The sequence below is a fragment of the Phocoena sinus genome, chromosome 10 (assembly GCF_008692025.1).
Source record: "Phocoena sinus isolate mPhoSin1 chromosome 10, mPhoSin1.pri, whole genome shotgun sequence".
NCBI lineage: Eukaryota > Metazoa > Chordata > Mammalia > Artiodactyla > Phocoenidae > Phocoena > Phocoena sinus.
Window position 1 is genome coordinate 34,547,228 of NC_045772.1, and position 26,297 is coordinate 34,573,524.

The following is a 26,297-nucleotide window of genomic DNA, read 5'->3' on the forward strand; positions in this document are numbered from 1 at the left end:
CCCTGAAGCCTTGCTCACCATTTTTGCAACGTATTTCCAGGATAAATGACGGCAGTATGTTTATTTAAAAAGTAGAGTTATTAAAATAAAACAAAATCCCGTTTTAGCATTTACTATACGCTGTGAAACCAATATTGCATTTAATCTGTTTTTGAGGTTCCGTGCCATAAATGCTGACTCTACTACTGTTAGGTATTTCGCTTATGATCTTGTTTTCATTTGTATCATTAGTGACATTACTGCCTGGCTTGTATGAAATATATGCTAAGAACAAAAGTACTATTTAATACATATCATTCTATTAGATTCCCTCACAAAAAGTCATACTTTCTTCAATGCAAAATATGAATAGCTATAAGGAAATAATGTCTGTTTGAATTTTAGATGACTAATTTCTTAAAGTAGAAATGGCTTAAAGTTAGCAATTATATTTTAAATAATAAACATACATCTTTATATTCTAAAAAGAGAAAAGAGAAGTTAATCCAAATAGAATTTTAAAAATAAGATCATTCCCATATTTCTTCTAAAATATTTGGCAGCAAAAGTGGTCATTTTTTTAATGAAAAATATATATCTAACATAATCACTCATCATTTACAATACTATTTGATTTAAATGTTGAAAGACAAAAGTTAGGGTCACTGGTAAGTTTAGAAAATTACTTGAAAATTTCAAACAGCTTACGCAAACACTGTAGTTGATCTTTTCACTTCTTATTTCTCACCAAGGCATTGTTTAGTTGCTGATAAACTAAAACTACAACATTATATATAAAACAGCATTATATAAAACACAGGGAGATGATGTATGAATTGTACCATGGAAGTCAAATAAGCGTCCGGAATTTGAGATGAAAAAGTAAAGATACTAAAAGGAAACAATAGCATATCATCTTTGTAAAAACTGTGTTAAGTGCATTGGTCTGCCCCTCACCCCTTCCTTGGAGGTAAAAAAATCAACAGCCAATTGAAACGATGAAACTAATACACTCCAGTAATTTATATGCACAATTTCATGAGTTTCCTCAAGGTTATATAGGTTAAGTAACTCTGTTATTCTTTTAAGATATGTTGTCAGGACTGAGGGCAAAGATTACAGTGGCTTTATTTTTCTGCTTTCATAAAACGTTACATAAGAAGAAAATAATCAGTATTTAATGTCCATAAATAAATATTTTCAGAATTTCACAAACCATTTTCTGAAATTTAATTTTATGTTTATGAAAGAAACTGCATACTTTAGCTAATACTCCATTAAATTTCTTTCTTATCATAAGGTCCAAACCTTAACCAACTCGCTCAGGAAGAAAAAGAGTATAAGAATCATCTATTAAACCATCTGTGCAAGAGAAGTGTGGAAGGGGCAAATAGAGGATGAAATTGTTACAGGAACAAATGTCCAAGTGGATCAACTACTTAATGAACCAAAATACCCAGTTTCAATACTGTCAATAATGAACCAAAATAAAAGTACATGAAATGCTCCTTAGTTTTTCCTTTAAGTATGTACATTCAACATTTTTGTGAGTGTTACGAATTCTAGTATATAAAACTTTGTTAACCTAAGTTCAGAAAGAGCAAGAGAAAATTCAGGAAGTGCATCTATGCACTTTTTGTTTTAGCTTTATCTTATCCTACTACATCAGAAGTTCATTTTTGTTGTACTTTAGTCACTTAAATGTGTAATAAAATTTTCAGCCAATAAAAACAAAGGTCAGAATGTTAACACAAGAAAATTCGTGCAATTCTTACTACCTTCATAAAATGAGAAGCATGGTTGAGGGTGCAAACTTTAGGCATGTGTCTGTCCAGGAAGACTGTGAACTCATCAAGGGCAAGAACCATGGTTCCATTAGTTTTTTTATTATCCCAAATAGTACTTCACACACTGTAGGTGTCAAAAAAAAAAAAAATGTGCTGATTGAATTAAATTTATACAAAGCATTGAAGACGTAGAACTTCAATTAAAAAGATGTTATTTACACTGAAAAGAATTGAGTTACAGAAGCTCCAACTAATTATTAGAATTAATGAGGAAAAAATTTAGAGAAGGAAAAAATAAGGAAGTGAAATTCAAACTTGATTCAAAAATGAGTTTTGTCTCTCATTTTAAAAATATAAGTTATTAGGCAAGGGACACTAAAATTTCAATTATGAAAGCAGAAGAAAATGAACATGGATACCACTGATTGGGGAAATTAAAAAAAAAAAATCTCACATTTTAGTTCTAAGTTTTAGTTCACAAATTCCTACTGACCAGATATATGTGTGTATTAAAAGAAGTCATTCTATTCTAAAACATGAAGGATATTTAACAGCTGCCTAAACAATCCTTTGACAAAAGCTCCTGCATGTAAGCATAATTCTCAGGGCCAAAGTTGAACAAGTTTGTCTTGGGAACAAAACGAAAAAGAGAGAACACAAAAGTAATAAAGAACAGAGTTATTATGAAGTCAAAGAATGTTTGTTTAGGACATCACTCATCTCCATCATCTGCTTGATTTAAAATTTTATTACAGAAGATGTCTAACTGCTGTAAATATTTTCCCACTAGAAACAGACACTTACTGGATTTAAGTACTTTTTCTGAAATTTAATTTTAAAAATTCATTTATTCTTGCCCTTCAGCCTTTAGGGCTTCCAAGCATATCCCTAAAGGTTGTAGGAACCACAAGGAAGATTCTAAGTGAGTACAAAGAGCAGATCGTGCTCTGATCCAAGCCATGGAAGCCATCTTCATTTCAATTAATTTACTTTGCCTTTATGAACTTAAGAGTCTTTCAAGGAGGTTGACATTTCACTCATCTGAAAAAGCCTGGAATGTGACAGGGGAAAGGGAGGAGAAGTAAATCAAAGGGGTTAGCAATTTTCCAGATGCAATGTATTTTTCTTCTCTTCTTTTCCACCAGAAATTTTAGAGAGCCTTCTGACATTTTAATTCCCTGTGCAAAACCACAGTAGCAAAAAATGCTTACAGCTTCTATGTCAAAAAACAAACACACACACGTGCACTTGCACATACTCATGAAATAAATAGAGATTCCAACTGCTGCTCCTTTAACTGAAAATATTTCTTTGAGTGTATTTATTAGATGTTTGTGTGTACAGTTTAATTGACAATTTTAGTTTAAAAGCAACAGCCGGTTTTGTAACTTTCTTTTTCTCTTGTGTGTGATAATTAATTGCTGAGTCCGTGCCGGCTTTTTCATTAAAAAGATGGCATTTATACAAACTGTTCTTGTGACTGTATTTTAAATCACACCAGGATATTTCAGTTATCACCTTTAGCCACATGGTTTCAGGAAACGATGCCCGAATATTTCATGCAAATGCTGGTCATTTCCGAAGAGTCCCTTTTTTCACGGAGTGGAAATTCACCAAAACATGTAGAGGTAAAAAAATCTTCAAGGCCTGTAGATAAATTCTCAGCAACAGAGGATATGCCCATTGTGTCTTGGAGCCAGAGAGGGAGAAACGCCAGTTAACTCCCCCAAACACCCTGCTTCAATATTTACCTGACAGCTTTGGTATCTTGACATTTTCCCCAGTGCATTTCCTCCTTTTTCAGGTATTATTTTACAAGGGATTTCTTGTTATACAGAACTAACATAAATCAATCTATAACAGAGGAATTTGTTTAATACATTTATTCTTTTCAGAAGCTGCATGATCATATTTCATTGACTCGTACAATAGAAAAAAAATCTTACTACTAAAACAGAGTTTGTGGAGACGGGTGCATGGTAAACCTATTGAGTCTTTTCAGAGGTTCATTCTTAGATTTTAATGTTAAATAATAACAACTATTCATTTAAGCTGGTCTCACTGTATATCTTGACCTTTAGCAATTCCACACACAGCAGCTTATTGTGGTATCCTTTAAATATGAGAAATAAGAATGTTTTACTTTGCCATTAAGAGAAAAAGAAAAGAGTACTGTATGTTACATGGCCCATGAAATATTGGCAGTGTGCTCCTTGGCTTTCATTCGAAGAACTGCGATACTGGAGGACCTCCTTTCAAACTCTGGCTTTGTTTCAAATGCATGTCCATTGGTAGCCCCGGTAAGAAGAGAGTCAGTGAAAAAATTGTTGAGGGGCACATGGCTGAACTGGTTCTGGTGGTTTGAAAACCCTGTGTAACTGGAATCTGTCCGAGGCGAGTGAGAGTAAGGTGTCATACAGGAGGAAGTGTCACGTGGCAACATGCACGAAGTGACCACAGAACCACCACTCGCATTTCCTGCCCACAAATTGTTCTGAATCTGGAATATATAAAACAACAAATATTACTACATTTACACGTTCTCACTTTTGTTCCCTTACTTTTGTGAAACTGTATTTACGAAGTTTTGTTAGTTGTTCGTTTTTTTGTTAGTTGTTCAGTTGTTTGCTCCTGTTGGGTGGTCTGTAATTTCATTCTGAGTACATCAAGCAATTACTGAAAAATAGTTATTTGAAAGATTCTTCTAGTTTGTTATACTGGAATGGATCACCAAAACCCACATATCTGACCACATAAAATACTCTCAAAACATGTCAATCTCGAGTATTCTTTTTATAGTCATGATTTTTAAAATGAAATCTGGAAGATTTATTCATGATTCCTGACCAATTCATGTGCTTAGAAAAGTGGTTAAGAATATGGTTTTAAGTTTAAATATAGTTTTCATCTTTCTAAACAAAATTACACAACTGCGTTTGTTTTTTTAAATTCCACATCTGGACTCTTGATGTGGTAGTTTGTGCTGGAAACCAATGCTGATACGAGGCTGTTTGTTCTTCAGAGATATTTTTGATCAAACTCATTTTGGAAAATGTTCACTGTTTCATTGTTTTTTCATATCCTATAGTCTTGAATACATAGCTCTGTGAAAAGGACAATTATACACATATTTTAAACATTTATTCTATGATTTATATATGATATAGTGAGGTTGCAGCAGAAGTATGACATGTAGAACAGATTCAGAATTCTAAAACTTGACTATTACCCAATAATGAAAGCACAATTGAGAAAAATATGCAAGTATTAGCAAAAATATCATATGAATATAAATAAAGTACTAGATAACATCTTATATAAGATTGAAAACTGGGTTATCATTTGTGCCCAAGAAATTCACATCTCATCTCATTAAATCTCTACAGGAAACATTTCAGTGCAATATTATCAGCAAATACAAATTTCTCTAAAGTTACTAGCATGTAAAAGAAACATTAAGTAGAATTTGTATACTATGAATTTTAAATAGGAGGTATCTTAGACTAGCTATTTAAAGAGGGGCAAAAAAAAAAGTGATCACATGCATGACTGAGAAGCACAGAGAAAATCCTGATAAACGGCAGGAGCTGGGAAAAAAGGAAAATGTTGCTTGGTATAGCATGGCAGAGAGATGCAGCCTTAGAAAACGAAATTTAAAAATTATTTGCCTTTTACAGTATTATTACAATAGATTTAGACTAGAACAAAACAACAATATATATCTTTATCCCATCTGACTTTCTTTTCTTTTTTAAAATCATAATTAGAATGGAATCGTCAATTATTTCAACACATATACAAGAACTGTTTTCTCATATTTATTTTTACATAGAAATTTCAGTCTGCTACATATAGCCTCTGGTATAGTCTTACAACACCCAAGCTGAAGCCATATTTTTTAAGACAACTTATTTTCAATTAATAGCCAAAAACTTCTAGATTACACTGTAGAGGTGTTACTCTGTCACTTAGAAAGGATCACAGTTCAGTTCTAAACTGAACTGAACAACAAATATTATCCCTTAGGTGGTGCTTCAGTGGTTGGCAAGATGCTCATTTTAGTATTGTTTAATAGTTCTTTATATAAATATTTTCTAAGCTGCTTTAAATATGTCAAATCTGTGAGAGATACCTATAGACATCTATCTAGCTATCTAGCTAGCTGTCCATCACGATTTGCATACATTATCAATCCTTAAATCGTCATGGGCTATGCTGTTTTAATTTTGGCTCATTCTAGTATATGTATCCCACTTTAGCCAAAGTATGATGATTGGTGCCAGTGACTGCTGAGTTATGTATCTCAAACCAACAGGAGGGGCTGTTAATGTCATTAGTCTGTCAAACTAGCTCTTCTAACTTGATCTGGGTGATTTTCCTCTGACATTCAATCAAACATTGTGCTACACTGCAAAAACCACAGTCATATGTCTGACAAAAGGGCTTTCAGGAAATGAAAGTGAACTTGCTTGCTTACTTTTGAAAAAATAAATGCAAGGCAAGATAGTGGTGGAGAAAGATTATTTACATTTTATGTTTGTTAAAGGATCCCTCAACTTATACACAGTGTTGCTAGAATTTATTATTAAAATCATCTACTTGTATTCCAAATGCATAGAAATATATTTAACAACTCAGTCAAAAAGAAAAAATAAGGAGAGTAAAAGCAAGGAAGGAAATCTATGAATTTAAATTTAAAATATTTTTCCCCTGAAAGAATTAACAGTAATCTATGTATAAAATGAAAAGAAATTCTCCACTTTCCACGACATGAGCAAATATTGTTATTTTGATCAAAACTTCTTACCTGAACATGATCAAGCAAGCTAAACGAGTTACTTTTCATGAAATACAACATATAGAAATGTCTTCTGAACAGAACAGATTAGTAAAGCAATTTACAAACAGCAATACTTTAGTTGGACTTGAGGGGATACCCAGATATTCTCATGGGTAGTGATGCTGTCACATGCTTTTACTGCTATGCCCTGTTTCCATGATCTCTATCACCCCTCTCTTCCCAGCCTTTCTTTGATTTTCAAATTTCTGGCATGTTTTCATTAGACTTTGGGGATCTAGTTGGTTTCTATATTAAAGTTAGATGCAAATCATAAAAAATAATATCCCCAGTGAACTGAGGTTTTGCTTCCTCTGAAGCATTCCCTCTGGATGTTTAAAACATCTGATGATGACGATCAAGATCGCGCTCATGATAGCTAACAGTTATCAATTAATTACCATGTGTCAAGCATTATGTTAAAAGCATGATGAAGACTTCTAATTGTTTTGACATCGGAAAAGGTATGTGCTTTTACTATCCCCATTTCGTAAAAGGTACAACTATAGAACAAAGAGTTTAAGAATCTCACCCAAGATGGCATAACTGCAATGGTAGAGGTCAAATCTGAAGCCAAGAAATCTTATAAATGCTACAATGACATAAAAACTAGTCTTATGAGTTGAAATTGTTATTTACTTATTAACAACCCTAAGTTTTTGGTTGTTCATAGACTCCACTTTCTGAAAGCAAAATTCCCAGTGATCGCTCACAACTGTTTTCTCATCCCCAGGCCTAACACAGCATATGAAAAACCCTTTATATACATTTATTAAATAATGGAAAAATCTCTAAGAATATGAAATTTGGACTGATCCATCTTGCAGATGTAATCAAAGCTTTATGGACAATTTATGCTAATATATCTAAAATTTTCCCCATGATTTGAATGCTAGAATCACCATACTACACAATCTTAACAGAAATCATGAAAATTACAAAGCTGGACCCTGTTGACTATATTTCCCTAGGCAGTTTTTTGGGTTTTTTTTTTCTGTTAAACACTTACTATCCACCACAGATGCATCTTCCTGGAGATTCTGATTCATTAAGCAGGGGGTGTGGCTGAGGGGATTTGTACTAAAATAATGGCAATAGTAATACACACAAGCAATTCCTAAAATCACCTAGGATCAGGAAACACTATTGAAGTCCAGCTTCTTTCCAAATGCAAAAAACCCTTGTACATTTTCAATTATGTTCGATTCCTGTGATAAGAAGCTCACCCTGTTTAAAAAACATCCCATTCCCTTTTGGAGAGCTCTGTAAAAAAGTGACTGTTATCTTTCTCTATCTATCTCTTCTATGTCTGTCCCTTAAAATGATACAGAATAAGTAGCATCCTTCTTACATGGGAAAACCTTCAAATATCATCAGGTGACTATTATACAATCACAAGTCTCTTTCCTCTAAGGATTCCTCATATGACATGATTTCCAGACGGTATCATTCCAGTCACGTTCCTCTGGATATGCTAGAGGTCGTCAACACCCTTCACCCTTATTAACATCCAGCACTGACAACAGAATATAATCTAGATGTCATCTGATCACCGTAGGGATAACCCAGCAGGTATCATCTTTGTTCTAGATCATCTACTTCTGTTAATATTTGAAGGCGATATTTGATTGAACAACAAAGTCGTTTGAGCTTGTGGTTTAATAAATCTACTGCTGTGCAAGTGGGCTCATTCTATGCCTCCTCCATCCCTCCACCAATCCTATTCTTGTAAGTGATCATTTTAAAATGATGCGCTAGAATCGACACATATTGTCTAAAACTGCGTATATATTTGTCAACAGAGAAGTCATACAAAAATCTTACTCTCTGACTTATTAAAAATTCTGTATTTGCTGTTAAATTTTGGAATGAAAGAATGCACTTTTTTCTAAATAAGATCACTACTTTTCTTTTTTTTTAGACTAGTTTTAGACTAGTTCACTGACACCAAATAATTTTTTTGTAGGCTTCTAACTGTATAATATTCAAGGGCTTTACAACCAGGAACAGCATTACTGAATCATGTCCACATCCTTTTTTCACGTGTGCTTAAAAAAAAAAAAGAAAAGAAAAATGAGGAAAAAAGACTGCTTGCCTTTCCATTTTTTCTTCTTTGTGTTTAAAAGGAGTGGATAATCTAAAAATATTCAATGTTTTAATGTGGTTCACAGCATTTTTTAAAGTTCTGATGGTATGTTCAAAGCACTGTCCAGGGAACTTAGCCAACTACCTCCCATTAGCATGAATGGAAGTTCAGCTGACTTAGAACTCTCCACTTTGAACGTTTGCCCCTTAATGTTTTTCTAATCACGTAAAAACTTAATTATTCCATAACTTTGAATTTTGGAGGAAAGTTGATTTTTTCGTCTCTTTCCAAACAAATCAAATTCATTTAACATTCACTTTCCTTTCAAGGAATTAAAAGCAATGGGCTAGGAAGGAGAGGGGTGATATATAAGTATACACATATATATTAAGAGCTCTTCACTGTGGATCTATATATGTCATGAATTGAATAGGGTAAATCATGGATAGGAAATTATAAATCTCATTTACCTTCATCATGGAAACTTGATACAGACATATTCTTTATATAACCAAAACTGTAAAGAAAATTTTAGTATGCTAAATTTGGTGTATATTTCTTATATATTTGTTGATTTTATTGTAGTGGGGAATTTTTCATACTTTTAAAAAACCTTTTAATGTAAGTTTATTAGTCTTTCCCTTAGTTGTAAAGTAGCATGATGTGTAAAAAAAAGCAAACAGTTTCCTGATTTATATACTCTATATCCTACTGTTAGTGGTATTTATTGAGACACTAGCCAATGGAATTTAATCTGGATTTAATAGAAATACTGAAAAATGTGAGAATATATGAGTAATAACTGTTCCTTAATTTTAGAGCATCTCTAAAACCAACTATTTTTCTACTAAAACAAGTTTATTTAACCTTACTCCTCTACATATACACTGCTTCTACCAGCCACCAACATCTACATGTACACACATACATAGACACACACACACATCATGATACACATATTATCCTATCCTCACACTACCCTCACATCACAGCCCCAACACTTCCCTGAGGGAGTTAAAAGGTTGCTTTAAAAAGACAGAGATCAGGGATTCACAAAGAGGTATTTGTGATGATGCTATAGCAATAGCTTCTTTGCATTAAAATCTGAAAGTTGACTTTGGTTTTTCCTTTTTGACAGAATGTTTACATTTATTGACTACTCTGAATATTATTCAATACTTACTATATAGATTTATTACCACATTATCACTATATAATTTAATTTACCTGATTTCTTATATGGTCTCTTTTAAAAATGAAAACATCACTGTTTACAAAAGCAGTTCAATTTTTAAGAGACCATTACATTCTTTATTAGCATATCTGTTCCTTTAAAATTTAGAGGGATAAAATATTAAAAGAATCATATGCTTAGTAACTTGCAGATATTTTTAGCTGTTGTCTAAACTTAGGGTCCCATTAACTTTTCTAGTAACTACATCAGTAAGCTGCCGGCAGGGAGAAGGGGTATAAGTGTTTTTCTAAATAGTGAATTTGCTACCAGTGAATAACACACACTGAGACTTTGTGCATCTGGAAAAAAAAAAATCCCAACTTGAATTAATTATGCAGTGAAAAGATCAATCTGAGCAAGTTTAGGTACTACCTGAGATAGAAATGAGGGTATGTTTTCATCAGTGCCCTCTTATTAGGTGGAATTGTAATGAAAAAAATTTAAGATAATATACAAATACTAAGATTTGGGGGGAATCAATTTACATTTCAAAAATTCCAAAAATATATGTTTTCAGCACATGGTACTATTAAGTTGAAGGGATCAGAAATTATTTATTCATCAGAAAAGGACCACATGTTAAGTATTCATTGCTACTTTGAGTTCTTAAATAAAATTTCAACTTAGAAATGTATACAGGGATTTGAAACAAGAAAGAATGCCTTTTCTGTTAAAAAAAATCACTATTAGATATAATAGTCATATGAGATTAATGAACTGAGAAGAAAACTGCTATATAGAAAAAATAAAAGTATATATCTCATTAGTGCAAAAATTAAAAGCACTAAGTCTCATGAGAAATGTTAATGTCTGAAAATTTTAAGAATGATACCATATAAAGGTATTTAAATTTTGTATTATTGGAATAATATTTGAAATATGCTCCAAGTCAAAGACAGAGGAAGCATTAAGAACATTTCTCGTTTCCTTTAGTGTTGAATGTGTTCTCAAATTTTGTATTAATTGTGATCATTTTTAAAAAAAGATTCATAGAAAATCTCACCCTACATGCCTTAAAATGAAACTTTTCAAATCAACTCACTTAAGGAGAGAATAAAATCATAGCACCTAGCATTTGCTATTTTTTTAATAATTATCCAGCAACAATTATCATATGAAGTATTTTCCAACTATTTGTCACCTTATTTTTCATGTATTTTAATACATGCATGGTAACTATTGCTGATTCATTTTTAATGACAATTCATCTATTAAAAATTTACAATTATAAGAAACAAAAATTATAATATAAATTAAGTTTTCTTTGTGAATTATTAACTTAAAATGTAAATCAAATATGCAAACACTTGAAGTATTTACATGGTATATTTTTAATCTTAGAGAGTCCCACATAGTGTCATGTACGAGATGTGAATTTATTCTTAAAATCCCGAGTAAAGTTATCAATTATATTCATCTTGTATTTGTGTTAACTATAATTTGAATTTTATTTTTGTGATTTTTAATTCAACTGTGCATTTGCACAAAAATTTTTTTCTATTTAACATTCCACAATTTAAAATAAAAAAGAAAACCCACAGACACATGTGGCTTAATAAATATGGCACACATAAAATTCTGGATTAAAATATATCCTGAGGTTCACACTAACAATAATGGTTTGAACTGCAGGTTTTAATCCACAAGTCTGTTCTCACAGACTTCTCAGACTTTGATGCTTAATTTCCCCCCTGGTTCTTCTCTATTCTCCTATAAGGTAGTTTTTATATGTATGAGCAACATTGGCACTTCTCAATAATTTATTTTCATATTTATTACTTATTTTGGTAACCTACTCAATTTATTGATTTATTCTTTCCTCTTAAAATATAAAATATGTATGACCAATTCAGTTAAATACAATGCTTTAACAGTGGTCACTTATTAAAAGCAAAAAAAAAAAAACAGCTAAGTTATTACGACTATGCAAAGTCTTTAAATCACATTAAATTTGAATATTACATTAAAAAAATAAATCTCCTTTCACAGTCAACAACATGAATGCACTTTACTTTTTTTGGAGGATATTCTTTACCTCTTTAAAGAACCTGTACTTTCAACAAAATAAAAGAATTATTCACTGTCTGTGTCTAGCTGCACCTTTACCTGATACTAACAAAATCTACCTCCTACTACACGTAACTTAGTTTTAACATACACATATATGTGAAATAGTCTTTATATGTGTTTATATAAAATATATATGCATATATTTAATTAAATTAGCAACTTTATCCATTGTAAAAATTATATTAATTTGAATAAATTATGTCCTTCTATAATATTAAATATTTGTGCTTATAATCTGTGAGAAATTGTACAATACCACTATGACCTGCTGACCTGATGCTGTTAACATTTTTGTCCCTCCATTCATCATGAGGGAAGTTTTATTGTATCACAATATATGAACATCTTATTGGTTGTTTGACAGCTATGAGACTGTTCATTATACAATGCATCAAGTATAGCTATATTATTAATATTTTTTAAAGACCTTGGGATCTTTGCTTACTTCAAATATCTGGGAAAAATAGAAATAATAGTGATAAAAATGTGATACTTTTTCTAAAGGTAAAAACTGCTCCAGAAAACAAACAAAAAACAAACCTGCTCCAGATATCTTTAAATCACTAAACCACGGTGGTAAACGAAAACAAGTTTCATATTCCTTATTTAGATTAAGCAAAGGTAAACATTAAGATTAGGACAGATACTTGTGAGAGAAGAAAGTAGGGTGTACAATATCTTCAAATCACTATTTTACAGAAACTTTAACATTTCCTTTTAAAAGTTGTATAATAACAATGTTTGAAATAGATTTGTTAAACTAGAAATAGTATACATCTTTCATCTGTTTTTTTAAATACTCCAGTTACTACAAATTATCTAGAACTTGAATCCAACTCTTGGTATGTTCAAACTCCAAGTGGCATATATTTATAAAGTCATCAATTAAACAACAGAAAGCAAAAATACTGCATGGGTCTTTTAGTGCATTTGGAATATATAGATTTAATTATTATTCCCAATATATACTAAGTAAAACCTCATTGAAAATTTTGGTGGGAAAACCTTCAACCCTTTTTTCGAAAATTTTGATGAAAATATTTTCTTCATGAGAAAATAATTTTGGTGGATTAAGAATATACTCAAAGTTTCCTAAAGCTACCATATTTGTTCATCCTAATTTAAAGAAGAAAGTGTATTTAACTGAATTTGATCTTTCTCTAGATCCCCAAATAGTAAATATACTCACAGATTGGATGAGCTTAATGCTACAACATAAGGGAAAATTCAAACCACTTAGCTACCTCTCTACTGCAGAAAAAGATTAATAATGATTAATGGCTATCATAGAACCATGACTATTGAGCACTCATTATGTACTAGGCAATATCCTAAGAACTCTGCATAAACTATTTTGTTTAATCCTCACGAATAACACATGAACTTGTATCACCATTTTATAAATGAAGAGAAATGTTCCTAGAGGTTAATTTATTTGCCAAAGGTCTAAAAATCTATTAAGTGGCAGAGCCAGGATTTGAATCCACAACTCCCTAATTGTGCAGCCCACAGTCATACATGAATCCATGGCCCATCCCAAATCCCAGGATTTAGCTGCAAAGACTGTTTAGAAATCACTCTAATCCTCTCCATAACAGAAAAAGTATCATCATCATCATCATCACCATCATCATCATCATCTACACTACTAAGACTACCAACTCTAGCACCAACAATACCTCAATCTTACAAATAAAGACTCTGAAGATCAAGGAAGTCCGGAGACTTACCCAAAGTTACTCAGCTAGTAAATGATAAAGTTAGTGTACTTTTAATCCAAACTAAACCTAATGGCATGAAGTTAGCTCTTCTTTTAAGAATGAAGGCTGCTATAATCTCTTAGAAAATGCTTATAACTTAACAGAAAATATTTTATTCACTAAAATTAATTATTTTAAAAATGCTTTGGTTTTGGGCTTCCCTGGTGGCGCAGTGGTTGAAAGTCCGCCTGCCGATGCAGGGGACACGGGTTCGTGCCCCGGTCCGGGAAGATCCCACATGCCGCGGAGCGGCTGGGCCCGTAAGCCATGGCCGCTGAGCCTGCGCTTCCGGAGCCTGTGCCCCGCAACGGGAGAGGCCACAACAGTGAGAGGCCCGCGTACCGGAAAAAAAAAAAAAAAAAAAAATGCTTTGGTTTTGATAAATTAGAAACAAGTTAGAATCTAATGTTGATAGATATGTGCTTGCTTCTTAAACTCAAGGACAAAATTATGTAGGTCTCTAATTGGTTTGGCTTTCTGGGTCTAGTTTGCATCAAGAAGTGTTTGCAGAATTTGTAATATCTAGTTTGTAATCTGTCCACAAAGCAGGAGATTTTGTCTGGATCATTTGTATAACCTCTGTGCCTAAAACAATACCTGGCATATATTTGTTTGATAAAATGCAAACAACTCTGCAAGAAAAACAAATTAAGCTGAAAGGGGTCTACAAAATCTTTCTAGTCTATTCTTTTCAAAGAGGAAAAGTTAATTGCTTAAGACCACAGAGCTGGTTAATATCAGAGATTCAGAAACCATCTGTTTTATTAAAAATAGACTAGTTTTTGTTTTATAATGTACTCCTGAATAGTGAAGTGAACCAGTACTTTTTTTCACATCTATTCAGTGTATACATAATTTGCTTAATACTGTGGTGATACAAATGTGAATAAGAACTGAATCATCTTTTAAATACTTTACATTCTAAATGTGTGGGAGACATTTTACACAATCCACCACAATGTCAATGAGAAAGTGATGCGCTGATTGAGGGAAAATTGAGAGGAGGCTTCATGGAAGAAATACGGTTTAGGTGAAGGCAAGGGAATTCAAGATAGAGGGAAACAGACTTAGCACAAGCAAGGAGCCTCTTTTCTAAAATATCATGTGTTGGAGAATATCAAGTAATTTAATTTAGCTATACAGTGTTCACAAATGGCAACTGATATTGTGACCCAAAAGAGAGCTTTAAAAACTAACAGCTTTTCACTACATCAAAATATACTACCTTTAGAGTGTATTACTACTGACATCACAGCACTCACTTTCTTATTTGTTTGTTTGCTATCACATATGAGTAAGTTTAAGAAAAAGAATATCTTAAACAGTCTAAGAAGTATCTACATTTTTAAAATGTTTTATATTATTATTTTACAAATTTAAAAAATGAAAGCATTTTTCCTTACCAAAGTAATGCGATGCTTTAGGGTCAAAATTGAACTATTTCAACACCGTGTTGGATTAGGGAGACTCCAACATAATGTTGCATAAAAAGCCTGGGACTCCCGAACTCAAGAAACTTGGGCTCAAATTCAATGAGTTAATGGCTATAAGAAGGAAGCCTGGCTTAAAATAAGCCCTCAACTGGTAGTTACTATTTTTACTGTTACAGCTGTTGTTACTATAGTGTAATGAAGACCAGTGGAAACAAAGTATTTAGAACATTTTAGAAAATATTAATTACTATTCACAAATAAACATTATATGTTATATACAGATACCTTTGTGCTAGGTAAGATTATGATACACAGGCTTATTATTATGAGCAGGCTTAAGGAGATCATTTTGTAAACCATTTCTGATTTTGATGTATTTCTGTGTATGCTTTTGTTTCCCTGCCAAATTGCTAATTCTTTATTTCTGTCCTGCCGCCAACATTTTCTAGTTCCAACATTTTGTAATTAATACTTCTTTTTCTGTAATTAGTAACAGTAACCAAATTCAGTGTCTTACTGCATTGAGTTGGTTAGGCTCTATTTCAGTTCCTATTTTTCCCATTACAAACTTCTATTTTTAAGCCACATGATAAAAAAAAAAATTTCCTTAGGCTGAGTCTTGAGAGACATGATTTTTGCATAATTATTTTTTTTCAAACGAACTAAAAAATGTCAACCATGTATTTTTAAGTTAAAATGGAATTTTCCCCTGACTTTATCCAACACCTACAGTGGGGAGTGGGAGATGCTTGATTTCAGAATTTTTGGTAACCAAACATTAAATGACTTACCAATACAGAAAAGTAGTGTGGATTCATCAGTATTGATTTTTATCATTGTTAATGAATTGCACTGTCAAAATAACTTCAACATATGATCTCTGCATTCCCATACTTAAATTGTGAGGCGGTGTAACCAATGTATATAAGTTATGGAGAAGCCACAAGAAGAATTAGTGCAAATTTTGTTATCTGTGAGGGGACTTTTTTTAAAATTTATCCTTTGTTGGAGTGAAAAAGACTATCAAATGTATAATTTGATTTTACCATTTCCCTTCCTGCCTGAGCTACTAGGTGACCTCATTCTGCTAATCGTTAATGTCACAAGCTATGAGGCACAATAACATAGTAGCAAGATAATTTTAGGAAAAAAGGGTGACTAGTTATATTGTTATATTAAGCTTTTGTATAGAGCTTAATTGGTCCAGGCACTATTCTACATGTTTTATGATATACTAAAGAAGAAAGGGGGGTTAGAGATAAGGCAACCAAAAGCAAGGAGCAGAAAAGTGGCAAATAGAAATGGTAATAAGGAAAGGAATGAATATCGAAACAATAAGGTGAAAAACAGACACATCACAGTCAAGTGTTGTGGGACATATCAGTAAGACTGTTTAAAGTCCATTTGAAAAGAGTTCATAATTTGTGACTTTATTATTTCTAAAGTCACCAACAGTCAAGTAGTTCAAAATTATACGCAGTATATGCCATCTCCGTTATTTTTTTAATTGTTATTTCACTGGTTGTGAGAACATTCTCTCCTCCCCTGAACTAAACTGCAATTTGAATAATGCAACTTAAGCTCCTTTGGTATTAGTTAATCATTCAATCATTCAAACATATTCCCTGGGAGAGACAGTCTATTGTGGGAGTTAGGATCTTGCCCTTGAGAGCTAGACTGGCTCTGCTCAAATCTGGGTTCACTACCACTAATGAAAGTGAGTAAATACCTCACCTCTCTGTGCCTCAGTTTCCTCCTAAGAAAAATGGGAATAATCAACAACACCTACTACATAAGGTTGTGGTAAGGATTAAATGAGTTAATATATGTAACCTAGTTAGAACAGTGCCTGACAGTAAGGGCTATAGTCGTGTTAACAGCTAGGAAAATAGCAGTGCCTGATCTCATGGCGCTTACAGCCTAGTGGACAAACATCCTCACAGCACTTTGTTTAGAACTCAACTAGGACACTCAAAATATTTGGTGAATAAGATTTCATTAGCCCTGTGATGTTAAGTAACCAGGAGTATATACATGCTTTTAAAATAGGAGAAAATATAAAGGAGCTACTTTAAGATAAAATTTTTAAAGTGAAAGAAACAAGATTCTTCTTAAGGTAGGTATGGGCATTTATTCAAAAGGTACCCATAATGTTGGTCTTCTGGCAAACTGCAGTGGCAAGGCTTAGCTGTAACAGTCTTTTATAGACTAAGGAACCATTTGTGTGATCACAGACCAATTTTTTTTTACCTCATCTGGGTCTGGTTTCCTGACTTCTAAAATGAAGGAATTGAACTAGGTGATCTCTAAGGCTCTTGTTTGCATATAATATTACATTAATAAATTTGGTGGATTTATCTGGAGGAATGAAGTTCTCAAAATAGGGTTTTAAAAAATCATGAAAGGCACAAGAACACAAAGATAGCATGAAATTAAAGGGCTGAATTTATGCTCACAGGGTATGAATTTACAGTTAAAGAAAACGAATACCCTTAAGTTTGGGGCTGAGATGATTTGTTTACTGGACTATCAAGGTATTCTACCAGCATATATGTTACATATTTGTTTTCAAAGTAGTCTGTTACAAGGCATATCATTAAACAATCAGGAATGAAATAACAGATGGTTTAAAAGTTCCTTATAATACACATGTCCTTTATCATGTATCAAATACAATTTTGAATATTATAATTCAGTATGAGGAAAAAGTAATACCCAATTAGAAAGACAAAATTTATTTATGTGAATTACAAAGTATGAAAAAAAACCCTCTCTAAATTAAAAGGAAAAATTATAGGAAAAAGGATTTCTAAATATTCTTTGAAAGGAGATGAGAGCTCCCATTATAAAAGAAGTCTTTCTTAACATGATACATTCAAAAAATTATGTCCAGCACTAATTCTATATATGTTTTATGTCACAAAGGGCTAAATGTTTCCTTGAAACAATGAGCAAATTCAAAGCTGAAAAGACAACATAGTTTTAAGTGGAACTTAAAACCGAAAAAAAGATGGTTTTCAGTGAAACTGAAGGTGTCACAGGCCACACGTGACACCAGGTTATGGTATGGTTCATAAAACAACAGCCACAGAGATAGCATGCCAAGCAATGCTTTATGTATTTTAAAAGTTAACAAAGGGAGTGAGTAGAGAAATTAAAAGACATACTACTGAATGATGCTACTTCAGTTGTTTCAATGTATACCAAAGAAGAGACCCTGAAATATTTTCAAATGAATGGCTCTAGAAAAATAAATTAAAATAAATAAATAAGTATTTTAGTAAAATAAAAATCTAACAAACATGGAAAAATTCTTTTGGAGATTAAAATTTTCATTCTTGGCTATTAGATATAATAAAGCTTATACTAGCCCTTTTAAGAATATACAAACCACACCTATGCCTCTCAGTGTTCTGTGCAGTTTACCATACCTGTGGATAGCTGTCAGTCCTTGGCAAAACTGATATGTCATAGGTGGCAGCAAAGTGGCTTTTAGCTTGCTGGATTTGGCCATAACGTTCTCTTTTTCTCCACTTGGCCCTTCGATTTTGAAACCAAACCTAATTTTTTAAAAAAGTAGAATTTTAGGCAAGGAATAGTTGAAAATGCAAATATGATGTTCAAAGACTTCAAATTAGAAAGGTAAACCAGGTCAACATAATTACTAAAAAGGGAATTTTTTTATATTAGAAAAGGAACCACAAATTTTACTTTCTATTTTACCCTGACAAGTGCCATGTCCATGAGGCAATATAATTTAATACAAAGAGACAAGACATTTTCAAAAATTTATTTAAGACATCTGAGCCTCTGTTTTTTCATTTACAGAAAATAAAAAAGAATTAGATTATATGACCGTGAAGATTCCTTATATCTTCAAATTATCACAGATAATAATCCCTCTCTCAGAGAATGCTGCAAGTCTGGAAGACATTCATAACTTTTTAGTTTGGGGCTATGTATACAACATTAACCCAGCCAATCTATAACCAAATTAATATCTGGGTCTGTCAAAACAATTGGCTCTTCTGGGTTGTACCCAGACTTAGAAAAACTTAGAAAAATGTAAACATAAAGATTATATCTAAAACATATGGCATCAGCAGAAATATCATGATTATTTAGAAACAAAAACCATTAGGATTATATATATTATATTGATTATGATAAAGACTTTGGGTAAAATGGTATCATCTGAAGCTGAACTATGGTTTTAAAATATACAAATGGTTTATTATGTAAATGACACCACTTACTTATTTTCTCTTATAGAAAATGCTCATAAAATCTTCAAAATCATTTATCCAATTCAAAAGACTTACGGGTAATGTAAATTAAAAAAGAAACAGGGCAGATATAATCAACTGTCAAGAAAGCCTGTGAGTTAGTACGGCCTCTACAGGGTCACTAAACTGCCTTCCAAATCTCTCTAATTAATTGCATAGATGAAATATCCATTATAACACCTATCTTCCTCAGAGGGTTAAATATTAACTAATTTGCACTTGTAGCTTTCCAGAATCATCATTTTAATATTTTAAGGTATTAAAGCTCTCTTTAATATAGCTCTCTATACAGAAAATTATATTCAATATGTATAATTTGGTATTCAATATATATAATTTACATAAGCAGCTTTCAGGAAGCTCTTTAGTCTTTACAGAACTATATTCAGAATATAAAATACTTAGGAAAGAAGCTGGAAATGAAGTATAAAAATGCAAATTGTAAAAAGCCTTTCATTAAAATTTATTTGAAATTTTTACTCTTTTTCATATTCAATTCTAATCTTTTATATCTTTACCTTCACACTTATGGAGACATATTAATACTCAGTTTGGTGCGTAAGCATGTACTGCAAATTTAAGATGGCACTTTGAAGAGTTTTCAGCAATTAAAAGAAGGCAAAGACAGCTACCTGTTCAGATGGTTTCTTAGAACACTGCTGGGAAGTGTGTATTATCCACTATATTCAGGGCTTAAGACAACATCAACAACAAAACAAAACAGAACACACTTTCTTGCTCTCTCCACAGCAGGAGCATACTGAGGGAATTTAGTAATGAGGGCTTTTCTACTGAGAAAAAGACCTTGACAATCTCCTTAAAATGGGTGCCAATTACCACTCTGATGTGAAAAGCAGAAAAGAGAACCAATTGAGTAAATTAGGTTCAGGCTGGCTCTCTGTGCATGTTCTTAGACAAAAATTAATCAGAACTTGGTGAAATGATAAGGGGAAAACATGCTTTGTGCACATTTGATCACTGTGTGTGTGTAAACACATTTTTCTATGGTTACAAGTATAACTAATTTACATATATGAACACAAGACCAAAAAACACACATGTGGGGGGTTTGTGTTAACACTTGACAGTTCTAAAATTCTTCCTTAGCGTTGACTTTCTATACATTTATTTCCTGAACTAAGATAAAGTAACCATTTGTCTCCACAAACTAAAGCAAAAATCTGCTGCTTGGTATTCCTGCACCACCAGATGTTGTCTTTACTGATGTATAAGGGCCTTACAATGGCTCAATCTTCAGGAGGAATACTATTACTCCACTCAGAAAAAATTTTTTATTTATTTCTCTATTCTAGTGATTTATGGGAATTTCAAAATTCAAATTATTTTATTTGGAGTAGTAAAAACACACACAAAGAAAAAGGTTATTCTCCTGAATTATTGTTACTTAGGAACTAATAAAATATAGTTTCGAATATCAAGGCTAGTAAAAATAAAATACACTTAGGTAGAATTTTACCCAGTATTTAAAAATTTTTTTTCAAATTATTAAGAAATTTAGTATATTGAATCATCCAATTTTATAATTTGAATATAACATATAGATATAATTTAACTGAATTTATATATTTAAAAATTACTTTAAGATTATTATTCCTATTGCCTCTGCAAAAATCATATAAGTTATCTAGATTTCAAAAATTATAATGGAATGGCATGTACTGGCAATTCCTGGGGCTAGAAAATTGTAGATGAGCTATATGATCTTTCTTTAATTATGTATAGTGAAAATAGTTTATGGTATTCATAACAACTGGGAGTTTGTGAGACTGTTTCATTTTTCCTTGTTTTATTATAACCCCAACCTCAGTAAAATTATAGACGTATGGACTACTATACAAATAAGTTACCAATATAGGGTACATAACCCCAAAAGAACTTCAACGGCTGATAAAATAGAAAAATAAAATACATGGATTACTAGATTGGATAGCTATGACTAGTTTTTTGTCCTTTAAAAATCACTTTTTGAAATCAGAAATTTGTTCATATTCTGTTCTTTTAAAATAATCATTAGTTTTTATGCCTATGTAATAATTCAAGTGTTCTTTTCTTTTATACTTGTGTGCGAGCTGTCAAATCCTTTGCAAGTAAAAAGTAACTTTAGTAGACTTACATGCTACACTTACATACTACACCATTCTACATCTTCAGTAGGAGAATCAGTTTCTTCCTTTGTAGTAAAACACAACTATGGATCAAACACTATCCCCCCTCCAACTCCGCCCTCCAAACACACACACACCCAAGCCTTCATTTGGCTCCTACCTGGACCCTGGCCTCAGTCAGCTCAGTCCTCAGAGCAAGCTGTTCTCTGACGTATACATCCGGGTAATGGGTTTTCTGAAAGACCTTTTCCAGCTCCTCCAGCTGCAAGCTGGTAAAGGTGGTTCGGTGTCTCCGTTTCTTACTGCTGGATACGTTGCTGTCACATTTATCCCCAAGTTCATCCAGTTCTCCCTTCTCTGGCATCCCTTTCACGGGAGACATCCGGAGACTGTTACAGTTGTCCATAGCTCTATTTAGTTCGGTGTGAAGAGGCTGTCCTTCTACTTTAGTGATCCCATAGTTCACTGTACCCAAAGGGGGAAAACAACAGTTCTCAGGATTGCAAAACATGGATGAAGGACTTAAGTTGAAGTAATTTAGAGCATCAGGCAAGTGGTCCATTATGATTTATTGTGCCAGTATTAATTTGATCATCACATTATTAATTCACTTTGGGCAGGTTTAGAATCATCTAAAAATGTGTACATGGAACTCATATAATTTGTCAAAACACACAGTTCTATTTTCCAGGATTAATGTAATGTTTATGCACATAATTTATAATCAAATTAAAAGACGCTCTAGTTTAAAAGAATCTACGCGAGCCAAATTTAATGTCTTATTTATTCACAGCAGACAAAAGTAAGCTACTTACATGGCTCAAAAAGGATATTTCAATTTTAAATACTATCCGTAAACCAAAATCCAAACTCTTTTCAAAAGTTGTTTCTCCTCCACACAAAACCTATGGACTATAGATTTAAGATATGGTATTGTTTCCTACTGTATTTCCAATATTTCAACTGTATATCATGTCTGCATTTACATTTTTTATTTCAAAAAGCGACCTACTAAGTTAAAAAATGAATTTTCCATCAGTTTCTCTGTGTGTTTCCTACAGAAAATAATAAGATTTAGGTAGACTTCTTTAGCTTAAAAACTCATTTGCTGTTCTTTCTAAATTTGTCAAATTTATGCTTAACTCATGAAACATGTTTTAAGACAGAAAGCTTTACTCGTCCCTCTAGAAAAGCACGGAAATTAAAACATCTATTAAAAGATTACAAAGGATGTCATCTGGCATTCTGTTTAGGGGTGCTTTAATTTTAGTGATTTCCTCCAGATTTGAGTGCATGCTTGGCAGTATGATATAAAACGAAAATATATCATATGGTGCCACACACACACACAAATGTAATGGAGGCACATAATGCAACGGGAAGCATTTTTCTTAAGTCAGCCCTGCCACAACAATGATTTCCAATGAATTGTTACACTTTTTTCGTTTTTGTCTATTTTAAAATTCTCTCATGATGTATTTTTACAACTGCTTTAATCATCATACAAATGTATTGAACTCTAGTACCTAGGTAACTTAAATACGTTAGAGTATTTAGGCAAAAAAAGATGTGAGGTAAAACTAAACAGAAAGAAGAGCCTGGACATTAACAAACAATACGGTTTTGTCTCCGCGGGCAGAGTTAAATGGGGAACTGCGGTAATTAGGGATGGGGGAGGGGAAGCAGGCGTGAGGGTAAGGGCATCTCAGGAGAAAGACTTCCTAAATTTAGCGGACTGCTTGTTGCCTACATTTATCTTACTTAATACTTTCCTATTAAAACCCCTCCTAGTAGTATGATGTTCTTTAAAAACTTGATAAAGTATCAAAATTCACCTATTTCTCTTCTTATTTTTGGAATCCCGACAATTTAAATAAAAATTATGATTGAGTCGTATCCAGCTGTCAACAGAGGACATTTCAGAACCATTTTTTAAAAATCCTGTCCATAGAAATAACTTTATGTATACCTCTATAAATTTCAAAATAAAAATATTGCAATGTGAAATACAGCCAGAAAGCCAAAACTTCAGTGTATTCAAATAAAATTTTTTTGCGTCTTCCTAAATAAATGACTGAGATTTAACTGATTTTCTCTATTGTTTGCGCCTTTATTTTTTATTTAACCTTGCAAGTCAAAAGTTACTTGCAACGTTGAACAAAATAAGTAAAATATACGAGGTCGTTTTTTAAGCTTATTGCGTACCAGGTATTTAGAAAAGGAGCTTCTATGAGCCGGTGCCTTGCCAGATTTTGAACTACCATTAGAATAAGGGGCGGCAGGCTTGCTGTAAATATTTCACACTTAATTCGTTTGTTATTTTAAAACAACCCGCTCCTTACAGCTTAACTGTTGAATATATACAATGATAAGGAAAAGTCCTCTTGGAATTGTAAACCTGCTTTAGCTGTCGCGATCTAAAAAAATAGGTTTGTATTGGGTTACAAGATAGAAAAGATAGATGGTTTGTTTTGATAACATTTTGACTTTGAGATACTTGGCCATCCAAAGTTAAAGATTTCATCCAGAAGCATTCCGAAAGTCTTCTTAGGTGACTTCTACGTGGAGTCAGAAAAAGAGACAACGCAGAATTCGGGAGTGAGTGATTATATTGAAGATTCTTTGCCCGAAGCTATTTCAAGTGATTTGGCGTTTAACAAAAATGTATGTTGTATCGCAAACCCAAAGAAGTAGAAATCACAGATCCCCACAAGCTAATCTAGTAACCCTCTAACTTCACAAAGAAAAATATCGTTGCGTCTTGAAAAGTAAAAAACATTTTTCACCTAAGTTTTCTTATTCGTGACGGTAGTGACGTCCTCTAACGAGCTGTGATGGATTTCAGCTCCTCCTGCCTGGGCAGCTCGGCGGGCTCGCAGAGGAAGCGCGCTGTCTTGACTCAATTACGCTCTATTTAGCGCCCTATCAGTTTACGCCGGGGTCCTGGATAGAGGGACTCCAGGACCCGTGGAGGACAGCGAAAGGAGAACCGCGCGGAAGTAACCGGGTGCGGGTTCCTTCCTTGGCTCTGCAGCAGCCAAAACTCCGCTTCCTAAAATAAGCAGCGTTCCACTGCCTTCCTCCGCCCTCCAGCTCTCTCGCTCCCCCTCCCTCCCTCCCTCCCTCCCTTCCTTCCTTCCTTCCTTCCTTCCTTTTTTCCTTCCTTCTTCCTTCCTTTCCTCCCTCCCTGCTCCGACCACTCCCCGCACTCCGGATTTGCGGGTGGGCTTCCGCGACCCCGGCTGGAGCAGTGGACTCACCGCTGCCGTCCTGACAGGGCGAGGTCCTCTCCAGGCGCACGTGATGCTCGGCGCGGGGCAGGGGCCCGAAGGCCTGCACGCATTTGCCCGCCGACGCTTTGCTGTAAAAGGACTCATTGTCCAGCGTCTCCATAACGTGCTCCAACGCGCCTCCTGCGCCCATGTAAAAGTTACTGTTTTTACTCGGTGGGCTCTTGAGGGCAAACTTCTCGCTCAGAAACTCCATAATCCTGGAAAGCTGTCTCGGAGCTACTGGAGCTCGGAGGCTGGAGCGCGCTGGGGGAGGGAGCGAGGGGGCGGGAGGAGGGAGGGCCAGAGAGGAGCGAAGGGGAAGCAGGCGCTGCGGCGCGGGGAGCTGCCCGGCTCCGAGCCCTTTAAGACGTCCCGGCTGGAAAGGGGGCACCCGAAGTTGCTTTTATATCTTGAAACTCAGCTGGGCTCCTCGGGCAACCTCCCAGTTCTAATGAATATGAAAATAGGCAGGCGACTAACTCCACCCCGGACTCCCCTCCGCCCCCACCCCACCCCCATCTTTCCCCACTTACCCGGGAAGGGCGCGTCCAGGCCTAGGTTAGACAGACAGCTCCATTTCAGACAAATGCCAGCAGGGATGAGGCCACGACACCCAGAAACATTGCCGTCGCGACAGTGGACTGGCATTTCGGAAGAGCTCGGTGAGATCGCAAAGCAGTTAACCCTCCACTCCCCGCTCTCTGCGCCCTCCCGGGCCGCCCGCCCGGCACCCGGTCCCCACCCCACCCCCACGCCGGCCACTCACTACCAGAAAGATTTAGAGGCGTCTTACGAACTTGAAAGGAAGTACTGCTCTAAAGGGCTTTTACTTCATCCCTAAATCGTTTATGTGGAAGATCCACATTAATCCGAAGCCCAAGAAGCCGGGTACGTTGGCAGCTATTAACTGGGATGGCCGTGGTAGAGGGGCCGCTTCTCCTTCCAATCCCGAGGAGCTCGGCGTCCGGGGGCTCTCGGCGCTCACGAACTCGTGGCCTTTTCTTTCTTTCTGGAATGCGGTGGCGTGTGGATGTGGTGGCAATGGGAGAGGAAAGCCGAGCAAGAGGCACTGAAAACATTATACCGATACCAACCTGATTTCCCCACCCTTCTTCCACCCCTCCCCTTGGTCCACGATTTTATCATTAGATCCAGATTATTTTAAGAAACCCCGAGAGGAAAAGTACCTCCTAAGGGCCCCTAGTATAGGCCAGAGAGAGGTTCGTTACACAAAGGGGTTTAAGTACGAGGAAGGCCTTCAGGGTGGTTTTCAAAAGATTATTATTTTACTCTTAAATGGTCGCGGTCGAGTTTGAAAAGCGCGTTCGGGGAGCGACGGGCGCGCGCGGAGCTGGGGCAGGACCCCGGTCCCAGCCCGAGGGGATGGTGGGAGGCCGGAGAGCTGGCCGCTCCCTGAGGGCAGGCAG

General features: G+C 34.5%; 1 protein-coding gene across 3 annotated transcripts; it reads right to left on the minus strand.

Annotated features, from left to right (window-relative positions):
- Positions 1–2,516: 2,516 nt before the first annotated feature.
- On the minus strand, positions 2,517–25,798 carry ALX1 (ALX homeobox 1). Of its 3 annotated transcripts, XM_032644158.1 has the most exons (6): positions 25,668–25,798; positions 25,404–25,511; positions 24,859–25,318; positions 21,759–22,063; positions 18,618–18,746; positions 2,517–4,266 (listed from the first exon to the last, which is right to left on the minus strand). In XM_032644158.1, the coding sequence occupies exons 3-6, from the start codon at positions 25,082–25,084 to the stop codon at positions 3,946–3,948; spliced, it is 981 nt and encodes a 326-aa protein (XP_032500049.1). In that variant the 5' UTR covers positions 25,085–25,318; positions 25,404–25,511; positions 25,668–25,798; the 3' UTR covers positions 2,517–3,945. The 3 variants fall into 3 exon arrangements, with proteins under 3 accessions (XP_032500049.1, XP_032500048.1, XP_032500050.1); XM_032644157.1 differs by lacking the exon at positions 25,668–25,798 and having other exon boundaries at positions 24,859–25,011; positions 25,404–25,545; XM_032644159.1 differs by lacking the exons at positions 24,859–25,318; positions 25,668–25,798 and having other exon boundaries at positions 25,404–25,545.
- Between the last annotated feature and the right edge of the window lie 499 nt (positions 25,799–26,297).